At 39.8% G+C, this 12,062-nt stretch overlaps 1 protein-coding gene across 1 annotated transcript in view; it reads right to left on the bottom strand.

Moving 5' to 3' along the window:
- RANBP17 (RAN binding protein 17) overlaps positions 1–12,062 on the bottom strand; it is a 264,626-nt gene that overhangs the window by 14,840 nt on the left and 237,724 nt on the right. The window contains exon 26 of the mRNA XM_070732698.1: positions 2,888–2,986. Coding sequence (XP_070588799.1) covers positions 2,888–2,986 — 99 coding nt within the window. The remainder of the gene's footprint in view (positions 1–2,887; positions 2,987–12,062) is intronic.

The raw sequence follows: 12,062 nt of genomic DNA, 5'->3' as shown, positions 1-12,062 counted from the left end.
TCTCTGGGCAGCGAAAGGATGATCTGGAATTAAGGAGTATAGATTCTTTTCCCTTGTCATGATCAGATCATTTCCTACTGAGCTTAGACTTTAGGACGCTTCTCCCCCACTGCAGGGAGGCAGAGCTGATTAAGTGGTTTCGCCCCAGATGCCTGATGGACCCTGAAGGGTTCCAGAAGAAGCTTGGGGTGATATCGGACTCCCTTGTCCACAATGTGGCTGAGTCCCTGGTGGCTGCCTGGAATAGGATGGCACTGGGGGCACTGGACCGGATTGTGCCTTTGTGACCTCTCCACGGCGATGGATCCAGGAAAGCTCCCTCGTTCATCAAAGAGCTCCAGGAGATGAAGCGCCAGAAGAGATGTCTAGAGTGAGTCTGACTGAACACTTTTAAGAGCCTTTATTGGGACTTATTTAGGGAGGCAAAATGCTCAATTATTGCATCCGCTGATTCATGCCCAGTCGCCCTATTTAGGGTGACTCATTAACTCCTTAATGTAGGGGAAATAGAGGAGCCCTGCAGGGTAGAATTGAGGAGTTTGCTCAGTTTCTATCGGATAAAATTGCTCAGATTCAGACGAACCTGGACTCCGATTGGGCAATTTCAACTGAGATGACAGGGGCAAGTCTTAATCCTATTACATGGGATGAATTTGAGCCTGTGACTCCTGAGGAAGTAGAGAAGGCTGTGGGAGCAATGAGTTCCTCCATTTGTTTGTTGGACCCATTCCCCTCCTGGCTGGTTTCGGCCAGCAGGGAGGTGACACGAGGCTGGTTTCAGGCTTTAATTAATGTGTCCTTGAGTGAGGGGCCCTTCCCGCAAGCTTTAAAGGAGGCAGTGGTGAAACCCCTCCTCAAGAAGCCTTCCTTGGATCCAGCAGAATTAAAAAACTTCTGTCCAGTCTCCAACCTTCCCTTTGTGGGAAAGGTTGTAGAGAAAGTGGTGGCAGTTCAACTCCTACGGTCATTGGATGAAACAGATTATCTGGACCCTTGTCAATCTGACTTCAGACCTGGCTATAACACAGAAACTGCTTTGGTCATGCTGATAATTTCTGGTGATCTTGTGATAGGGGTCATTCCTCTATCTTGGTGCTACTTGACCTCTCAGTGGCTTTCGATATCATTGACCATGGTATCTTTCTGGGATGACTAAGGGAACTAGGGTTGTCTCTGGTCGTTCAGTGTATGTTGGCAGGAGGACAGAGATCGACCCCTAGAGCCCTTGTTTGTGCGGTGCTTGGTCCTCTCTCCCCTACTATTTAATATCTACATGAAACCACTGGGATAGGTCGTCCAACGTTTTGGGGTGAGGTATTAGCAATACGCTGATAATACCCAGTTGTATATCTCCACCCCATGTCAGTTCAGTGAAGCAGTGAATATGATGTTCCGGTGCCTGGAAACTGTGAGGGTCTGGATGGGTGTCAACAGGCTCAAACTTTACCCAGACAAGACTGAGTGGCTGTGGGTACTGCCTCCTAAAGACTGTATCGACTGTCCATCTTTGACTCTGGGGATGGGGAGAAATTGTCCCCCTCAGAACGGGTCTGCAATTTGGGTGTCCTCCTAGACCCATGGCTAAGATTAGACCAACATCTAACAGCTGTGGCTAGGGAGACCTTTGCACTGGTTGGTCTGGTGCACCAATTGCGACCCTACTTGAATCAGGAGGCTCTCTGCACAGTCACTCATGCCCTTATCATTTCACGGTTGGATTATTACAACACACTCTACAGGGGGCGACCCTGAAAATGTTCGGAGACAATAACTGGTCCAGAATGCAGCCACACAAGTGGTTGTGGGTGCACCTAGCTACATTCACATTACACCCATCCTCCGCGAGCTGCACTGGCTCCCTATTGGTCTCCGGGTTCAATTCAAGGTGTAAGTTATTACCTTTAAAGCCCTTCATGGCTCAGGGCCAGGTTATCTCCGAGACCGACATCTACCTTATAGTTCCCAGCGACCGTTAAGATCCCACAGAGCTGTTCTCCTCCAGGTACCGTCAGCTAAACAGTGTTGGTTGGCGGTCCTGCAAGGAAGTGCCTTTTCTGTGGCTGCCCTGGCTCTCTGGAACAACTGCCCCCTGAGATTTGGACTGCCCCATCTCTATTGACCTTCCAGAAAGCACTGAAGACCTAGCTTTTCTGGCAGGTTTGGGGCCGTTGAACTTGCAATTTTACAAGGTCCGGCCTTGAATGATATGTATGTATGTGTTTTTAAACTGCTTGTTCTTAATCTTTTATAATGTTTTTAAATGTATTTTAGATCCTGTTGTAAGCTGCCTAGAGTCTTTTGGGAGTTCGGCGGCATAGAAATACAATAAATGAATGAATGAATGAACGAACGAACGAACAAATCTTGCTTATTACCAGTAATTGATTTGTATTAATGGATTTCTCTTCTAGCACTGTGGAAGAACAAGACTGTTCTGAGATGCAACACACAACATCTCAGCTCTAGGAGTCCTCAAAGGAATTGTTGATCACCCTCTTCTGTTCTACATAATAGGCACTAGGTTGAAGCCATCTGAGCTAGAACCTACTTTGACCTTCACTCAAATTTAGGATTGAAACTTTCCAATGGATGATCTATTACTGGAGATGAATAAGGATGTGCAATCTCCAAGAAGCTTTGGTGTTATAAACCAAGTGTCATGATGCCCGTCTTAGACATGTTTATCTCATATTCAAGGAAGGCAATGGATTCAATAGCTTTTGCAATCAGAAAAAAGACATTATCAGTTCAAGTTTACACTTTTTGAGTATTTCCATTCAGATTCCCTTAAAAGGGGATAGAGAATTCAGGGGTTGTTTTTTTTTAGCAGAATCCAGTGCTAGGCCTACAAGTATATTTGTGCCATTTATAGCTATGGGATACTTACTTTTCCATTGAGGAGTATGAGACCCAAGAGTGGTCTTGATACAGACCACTGATTTCTACAATCCTCAAAAATTATAGTGTTCATAAGGATGGACATCATCTGAAAGAAAGAAAGAATTTTCTTCAGAAAAACAAGTATGTGTGGAAATATTTGATATGCTCACTATGCATCTTTGACCACAGTCCTGGAATATACAAAATATTAAAGAGAAAAATTCATAGACAAGGAATTGTAAAAAATGATTATTCCTAAATCAGTCAGTAAGCAGTTTCTGTTACCTTTCAGATAAATATTTGCACAGCCTATTAAGAGATACCAGATCAATTCTGGACAGGATGCAGTTAAAGATTTTGAAGCTACTTTTATCATTGTTCATAATTTGCTTTGAAATTTTAAACACCTGCCTCCAAAACAGTACAAAACAAACAAGCAAAGGCAGAACACTCACATAGATAGCACAGTACCCTTAGCACAAACAGCAGATAATGCTTAATCAGGTTTAGAGTATTACACTTATAAAATCTGTCCATTAAGCTATAACATACTACTGTTATAAATAAAGCATCCAACCCAATATCAAACACAAAGAAAATGGGGGGAAATCTTAAATTATTTTTCCAAGGCCAAGAAGTAACAGTGAACTGAGTCCCTAGAGAACTAACCACACACTGCAAGCCAGACTGTAATAACTGCCCAAGAATAAGTCAAACAACATGTTTCACTAAATGAAAAGAGATATTCGGAGCCCTGCAAATCACTCAGAACAAGGAAATTATCGAAGATTACTTGAAACTTCAGCACAAAAAGTACACGGTAGAATAAAAGGAAGGCTTCACTTTATTGCTGCCAGTAGATGTGGAGAGCAAGGCATTATTTTTAAATTTGTTTTTATTTAGTTTGTCAAGCATATTCAGGTATAAGTATAAACATGGACATCAATATAGGAAATGAGTACAAATAAATGGCTTGCCGCCGGTCACTTCACTCGCCTCTCGCTCTTGGGGCGAACGGCGGCAGCGTGGGCGGTGGGGAGAGTCAGCGCGAGAGGGGAGTGAGGGGAGAATGGCGGGGGAAGGCAGCGCTCACAGCGGGGCAGGGGTAGGTCCGGGGAAGTGCTGATAGTGCGTACACGCCCGCCATTGCCACCAGAGTTAGGCTACGCGCTACATGGCCGCCACTGGAACCGCATTTCCCCCTATTTAGGCTGGGGCCCACCACTGCATAAGGTATTCTATTGTGAGCAGAGGAGTGGTGTACTCTTCTTGTGAAATACCTCTGGACCTGCTCAATTGTATTAATGTTCAATATATAGTGTGGGTTCCAGGCAGTTGAGCTGTACTTGAGAATTGGTCTGGCAAAGGTTTTGTATGCTGTAGTTAACAGTACAATATTACTAGAGAAGAAGCATTGCAAAATTAGGTTAACAACTCTTAATGCCTGTTTGGCAATGCTACTACAGTGAGCTCTGGACTTAGATTGTTTGAGATGAGTACTCCTAGGTCCTTTACCGAGTGAGGGTCGTCTACAAGGTCATATCTGCCCAGCTTGTTCTGATTTTTGTCCAAGTCCATAGCTTTCGTAAAAAAAAGTGTTACAATGGATTGTGTATGAAATATACTAAAATGCCATTTATATATCTACATACCCCAATATTAAAATAATTGTAATAATTTGCCTAAGGGGAAAATAGACATTTGTACATTATTTTGATATTAAATCTACCATAAAAGCTCAGATTTTTAAAAACGTATTTCTTGTGGCTTTTATATTGTATGTGAATGCTATGGCATTCCATCTATTAATTCATCCACTGTAGTGATTTACCTGAAAAAACAAAATAGGATATACCCCGTCCCCCAGCAATAGTTTGTTTAAGTCAGGATGTAGACTTAATTGTCTCAGATTCTGGCCACATATAGGATATCTTTAGCTTATTGGACTCCAACAACATGCTTAGGACATTGTGGCAAAAGGTCCTGTAGATTGTAGGGACAGTAGTTCCACTCTAGCTGTGGTGGAAAATCTGAAAATTATTATTATTATTATTATTATTATTATTATTATTATTATTATTATTATTTATTAGATTTGTATGCCGCCCCTCTCCGGAGACTCGGAGAAGAAGCTGTTGTGGGGATGGGGGGTGGGAGAGAAAATGATGAATTCTTCTCCAGTAAGACGTTTCCTGAAGGGGGCAGCCAGTAGAGCAGCTCCAGAAATCCACTCCTTTAGCTAGCCACCTAAACCTTATCTCTGGGTTCACTCACTCCATCTTTGCACTAGATACTGCAAAGAATCAAGCTTCCTTTCCACTTGTTATAAACACTTTCAGCCAGCCCAGGTTACAAACTACTCTTAACCAGAGGCAGGAAAAACAAAACTAACCTGCTGACCTTTATATCTTCCAGGTATTCCTTTGAATTCCCACACAAATGCACACCACAAAGCCTTTGAATCATCACAAATTATATTGCGCTCTGTTGCCACCAGAACCAATGAAACTGGGAATAGTTAAAACTGTGAGGGACTCATTGAAATCATAATGCTTGTTTGAGGAGGAGAAAGAAAGAATTTAAGAACACAAATCATATAAACCCCCTGAGATTTGTGGGAGGGAGAGTTAATTTGGCCTCTTTATTGTAGTTTCAATGGAACAAAGCTAATTCAACTGGGACCTGAAGATTTCCAGAAGAAGAAACTTTTAAGTTTTTTTTTCTTTTATGATTCCAATTTACCCTTCTAGCTGAAGTCTCATATAGTGAGATGATACTTTCCTCTCCACTGGTGGATCACTGAAAAGAGGTTGGGCTAGACTGGGGGTCTCCAACCTTGGCAACCTTAAGACTTGTGGACTTTAATTCCCAGAATTCTGGCTGAGGAATTCTGGGAGTTAAAGTCCACAGGTCTTAAAGTTGCCAAGGTTGGAGATCCCTAGCCTAGATGACTTTGAAGATCTCTTGCAAATGTATGGATCTATGACTTCTTCAAAGAAAAGGAGTGTTACTGGTGCTTACTTTTTAGCACAAGTGGGAGAGATTAAAACTTCAACAATTGGAGGTTGTCTGGCGTAGAGCAGAGCAGAGCACAATAGAATAGAATTTTTAATTGGCCAAGTGTGATTGGACACATGGGGAATTTACTTTGGTGCATATGCTTTCAGTGTACATAAAAGAAAAGATACATTTGTCAAGAATCATGAGGTGCAACACTTCATGATTGTCATAGGGTACAAATAAGCAAAGTATTGGGCAATTTCATTGTCTATTTTGAAATTTGGATGATGGCTTCTTAAGCTGGTTTCATTTCCAACTGATCTTACATAAGCAGTGTAAAGTTTGTCTCTGGTTTATAGAATTTAGAAGCTGCTTAGCGAAATAGAGTGCTTTTTTCATCCTACAGCATTTTCATGTTAAAGAATTTCAGATCTAGGAAAGAATCTCCACCATTTTAAAAAGATGTTGCTGTTCAAGGAAAAAGAGCAGGCAGCAGTAGGCAAGGCATCAACGTCTTGAATCTAAAGCAGAAGTCATAATCTTCCAAGTCTGCCATTGCTTTTTATATGCAATATTAGTATCCAACTGTCTACAAGATAAAATGCCCACTGTGATTACCCATGAAATGTAAAATGGTCCTGAATGAATATCTGATTTTGTGTATCAGCATCTAACTTTGTCCAATTTTCTGAAGCGTCCAGTAATATAGTTTGCTTTGAAAGAAAAATATAAATTTAAGAGGAGAACATCACACACAAATTGTTTTGCTCCCTTTTATTATGAGCTTAATACATTTGAATTCAAAGATTGCTGCTGGCCTGAGATTTTGACTGGGTAGATAACTAGTTAAACTGAACTATAAACTGGATTTTTTTTTAACTCAAGAGAAAATATTAAAAGCAACACAAGGTAGATGCAAAAAAAAGAGACTAGCCAGGTGCTGAGCCATTTACTTAAGATGCCACCCTCCAAAATAACAGGAATATATAATTGCATAGAATACTGTGCTCACAAAATGTGAATTTATGTATTTTACATAAATTATGTAAGCAATATATTTATTTGAAAATATCCCCAAGACAGAATGTAATAATAAAAATATTCAGAGTAAAATAAAAAGCTAGAATAGAAATAAAAACAGAGAAGAATACTACTATGGGTAAACTTACACATCAAATTAACAGCAGAATAATTTGTCCAGCTGGCCTAAATTCATTTCTATTGGAATCATAATTTGAATTTACCAAACCTGAATCAGAAATCTGTTTTGAATGTTGTTTATAAAAAATATTTTAAAAAACAAGAAAAAAACCCCAAATTATTAAAGGATATACTGTATATGATTTTAGACTTTAGCTAAAGCAAAAAATGAGTTTTAAGAGTCAGATAAGCATGGCTACCTGGTGTGTCATGGAGGGTAGGCTATTCCGCAAAGGGATGCCTTCTTAGAGGAAAAGTGACAATCCAGATGTTGTACTAGGCCATGGTTCCAATTTCATAACAGCTTCTAGGAAACTAATTAAATTGGAGACAAACCTGCAATTTCGGGAAAATTGTAAACAATGGAGAATATGAACAAAGTTTAGAAACAAATGGAACGTTTGCGTGTGTATGTACGTTTAGGGTTAATATGGAACATTTTAAATCTGAGTTAGCACTCTGATGTTGTTGCTACAAAAGAGGAGGGGAGAGAGATACCATTGTATCATTGCTTTTCAATATACAAGATAAGGGAGGTAATAACAGAGCTTTCTTTTGCTCCACTTAAGACCTTGGAGAGGAAGAGCACATGCCATGTCTAATTTTGAATATAATATTTTATGAAAGTACCAACAAATTCAAAACGATTCAGATGAAGGCAACAATGATAAAAGGTTTTTGAATAGTTCACAAGTCAGGAAAACCTGAAGGAAATGAAAAATTTGAATTTATTGCCTGTCTTTTTCATAGGTGAATGACCCAGAATTGAGCATTGCCCTCTGGATTGAACCCTGATGAAAGGTAGGTCTCTTTACTCCAGAAAAAAAGATCACTTTCCCTGATAAAATAAACTGAAGCTTTAGATATCTGGGAGAATTGATGCCAAACATGTCATTAAGCAGAGTATAAAAGGTAACAATATATTTTTGCAACCACATAAATAATACTCTTAGTGCACCCTATTAACATTGCATTTTATAATCCTTCCAGCCCTAATCAGATTATTGTATTTTTAATCACTGTGTAGATATTCTCATTCCTATCCAGTATGATAAAGATGTAAAAGCAAATATGTGTCATTTTTCATAATTAGCAAAAAAGTTCAAGCTCTTCACCCAAACTCTCACTAGCTGAAACAGAAATAAAAATAACAGCTCCTATGATTCCTATGATATAACTCAGTATGAGACAGTTTAATATGTTCAGAACTCCATTCTTCAATTCCCTATTAGTACATATTAACAATTGCATCATCACAAACTGCTGTGTATAGTTCCCACACATTATTCATCACCGGGCAACCTTATTTAATTGATTGACACTGGTTGCAGGAGGTTGGAATTACATGCAATTTAGGATTAGGTCAAAGTAGATTTTAAATGAGGCCCAAATTAAAGGACTTTTCTTTAAAAATTGGTTGAAAGAGACAGGTGTCATTACCACCTCTATAACAATATTTTATATAATACAGGGAATGTAAACCTCAGTGGTCACTGGACTGTACAGCACTTCAGAAAATAGATGGGAATCACATAATGTAGTGCCAATGTGAGTATCTGATGACATTTCTATGATCCTAGTAACCAATTTCATACCTGAATTCCATACACAGTAAACAAAATGAAGCTCTTCCTCTATATGCAAGTAACAATGGCTTGTGGCAAATATTTCCTGAAACAGATTGATTTGGAATTGACATGTCCATTTGCTATAGACTTTTTGGACAAATTAATGACAATACATGGAATCATCCTACAAAACACATGGAAACATCAAAATACTGAAGCAATACTTTTTGTCATTAAATTGTATGTTAATTTCTACCCTATAAATTATTCTCTCTTTTTATATTTCAACATTTATTTCTGTTAAAGAGAATTATACCTATTATCAGCGAATCAAGAAGTAAAGTTTATTTCATCAATAATTTCCTAAATTTCATCCAATAATTTAAACACTCCTGATACTGAAATGTCCTACCTATAGGAAATAATCATTATAGGTAACAGATGATAGAAAAGTACAGTATCTCCTGGATGTTTTGTGGAAAATTTGCAAAAAAAACCCTGCAGATTGTCCAATATCTTTATAGAAGAAACTAAAATGACAATTTTACATAAAATGTGTATTTCTATATATTGTTCTTGCCATTTTGCACTCGATCCCTATTCAATCGACCTTGGTCCTTCAAGCCTGAAATCTGTCCAACTCGGAGCTCAAACATTTGTCTTCTAACCAATACAGGCAAAAACAAAAGAGAACAAAACAAAACCCTTCTAGCAGACTGAAGAAGATCCAATTTCAAACTCTGGCAACTTTAAAAAAAAGGGGTGGGGGAATCTCAGGGGTAAAGATATTCCTCTGCCTGAGGCTTTGGAAAGCTGTTGCTCTGTCACAGACAATACAGGGCAAGATAGACCCAACAGAATGTACATATGGGACCATTGTTTATTTTAACATCTTTAATACTCAGAAAAAAAGTCTCAATGAAATAGTGGTGGGTTCCTACCAATGCAGTGGCAGACTCCGTTCTGGTAGTAGCCGCCAGATTACCCAATTTGCGGATGACCGCTCTGGTGCTGTCTTTGCTGGTCCATAGGCTGGCACCATCTTTAAAAAAATAATTGGCCCTTTTTTTTGCTTCCTGCGCATTCGCAGAAGCAAAATCTTGTGAGGGGATAATAATAATATTATAATAATTATAATAATAATAATAATAATAATAATAATTTATTAGATTTGTATGCCACCCCTCTCCGAAGACTCCGATGCTCTTGTGTGTGTGATTTCAGTGGTTTTTTTGCTTCCACACACACCAAAGTAGCCAAGAACAGAACAGCCAAAGTCTTTCTTTCTCTCCCCCAAACTCCACCTCTGCAGCTTCCAATCCCCAGCCAGGGTAGCAGCTGCTACCCTGTGTGCTTCCTACTCTATGGCAGTGTTTCCCAACCTTGGCAACTTGAAGCTATCTGGACTTCAACTCCCAGAATTCCCCAGCCAACAAACGCTAGCTGGGGAATTCTGGGAGTTGAAGTCCAGATAGCTTCAAGTTGCCACGGTTGGGAAACACTGCTCTATGGTGACGGTCACCGGAGGCCTCTCCTTCCCCTCTGCCCCTCTCCACTGTCCCCCCACCCGAGCACTGACTGACTGCAGTGCCTGCCGGTGAACCCAGGAAACCCCTCCACCTCGGGAATCATTGGACTGGACAGCGACCAGGCAAAACTCTTCATAGGGAAGAGAAGCTCGTAGGACACTTCCCAGGGCAGGCCCTGCTTACTCTTCCAGGTGCCTGGCAGCAAGACACCGGGCAGCTACGCCAAGGGCAGCCCCAACAGACACAGCTGTGCCAGTCCAGCCATGGCCAATGCAAGGGACCAGCCAGGGTCTCTGTAGGCAGAGGCAGTGACAGCTGTTCTTTCTTTGGGATCGCAGTACAGACGCCCCTCCCAGGATTGCAAGGTTGAAGGCTTCGGATGGAGCATTTTGTGTGTCTGTGCTGCGATCCCAAGAAAGAACGATCGGAAGGGAAAGGGAGAGGAAGCCAGCAGCTGAGATTTGGGCTGAGTTGCACAGCCCTTGCTGGCTCAGCTGATCAGCAGGCAGCAATGGATGGCTGAACCTCCATGAGGTGACAAGGGAAGGGCTGCCCCTGTGCTGCCCATGTCCACGCCTTCATTAGGGCTTATTTTCAGGGGAGTGAGTATATTTATGCCCGCGCCAAAAATCAGGCTTGGCCTTAGTTTTGGGACATATTTTTAGGGAAATAAGGTAGTAAACAATGGATTAAAAAAGAATCGCAAATCAGAAGATTTAGAAAATGCCAGACAGCTATTCTGCAGAAAGCAAATCTATCAATGTAACGTAGATAAGTAGAAGGGAAGAGAAAACAGCAGCAGCAATCATTATCAATTTCTGTCCTTTCACCCCAAATTAATGAAAATAACCTCTGGTTCAACAATACAATGACTTAATGGTGCATTATCTGAATAAGCAAAGGAAGAAGAACAAAGTTAGGATGATCCTTAATTTTAAAAAAGACATTTCTCTCATGGAATTCTGGTTTGATGTTAAGGCACGAAAACTGGAAGTGACACAGAAGAAGTACAATACAATCTGTTACAACTCTGAAGAACCTTTGTCCTCTTTACAATTTTAAAACAGGAGTAAAAAAACCCTGAAGTCTTCTTTTTAACTTTCAACACTTGCAAGACATTCTTGTAGCTTCAGAGGTCTCAAAATTAATTAAAAACAGCATGTTGTCTACCTGCTCTTTAAAAAACATTGCATTTGCATTAAAACAATGCTGTGCACACAATTTAGGGGAAAAACATGAACATTTCTCTGAAATGGAGAAAGCAATTTAGATCAGAGAAAACAGACAATCCAACCCTTCTTCCTGCTCACTAATCTGCCATTCTTTAAATGATTTGTTCCAGAATCAGGATCCAAATCTGTATTTTTAAAGAAAGGATCAGTCACTCCTCCACTTTGAGTATTTGTTTTCTGCAAGAAAATAATATGAAGCGTATCCTTTGCAAGCAATATATAGTTTGACCTTTATGTTTTTAAACTTTCCATCTTTCCCACTTCCAAGATGTATTGAAATTGCTGTTCCCAGAATTCCCAGTAAAACCATACGAACAGATTGCTTAAAGTATGTCTTTAAGTACGTATTGGTGGTATACAAAGATATAATAATATATTAAATACGTACTTGATAAAACAAACAAACAAACAAACAAAATGTCAGCTTTAAATATGCTGAAGAGGACTGGGCTTGAAAAGGACAATGCTATCAGACTTCTCCCCAGCATACTAGACTGAAGACAGATGAATAACTATATTAGAAATTTAATAATTTGTTGTGTATTATAGAAAAGCTAAAAAGCCATTACGAGAGAATTCCAGTGATGGCTCTATATCAAATGCATATTTTATTTCCACTACATTCAATCCTCTTTCTGTCTTTATGTAAAGGT

The sequence above is a fragment of the Erythrolamprus reginae genome, chromosome 1 (assembly GCF_031021105.1).
Source record: "Erythrolamprus reginae isolate rEryReg1 chromosome 1, rEryReg1.hap1, whole genome shotgun sequence".
Taxonomy (NCBI): Eukaryota; Metazoa; Chordata; class Lepidosauria; order Squamata; family Dipsadidae; genus Erythrolamprus; species Erythrolamprus reginae.
This window is presented reverse-complemented; position numbering and strand designations above follow the sequence as displayed.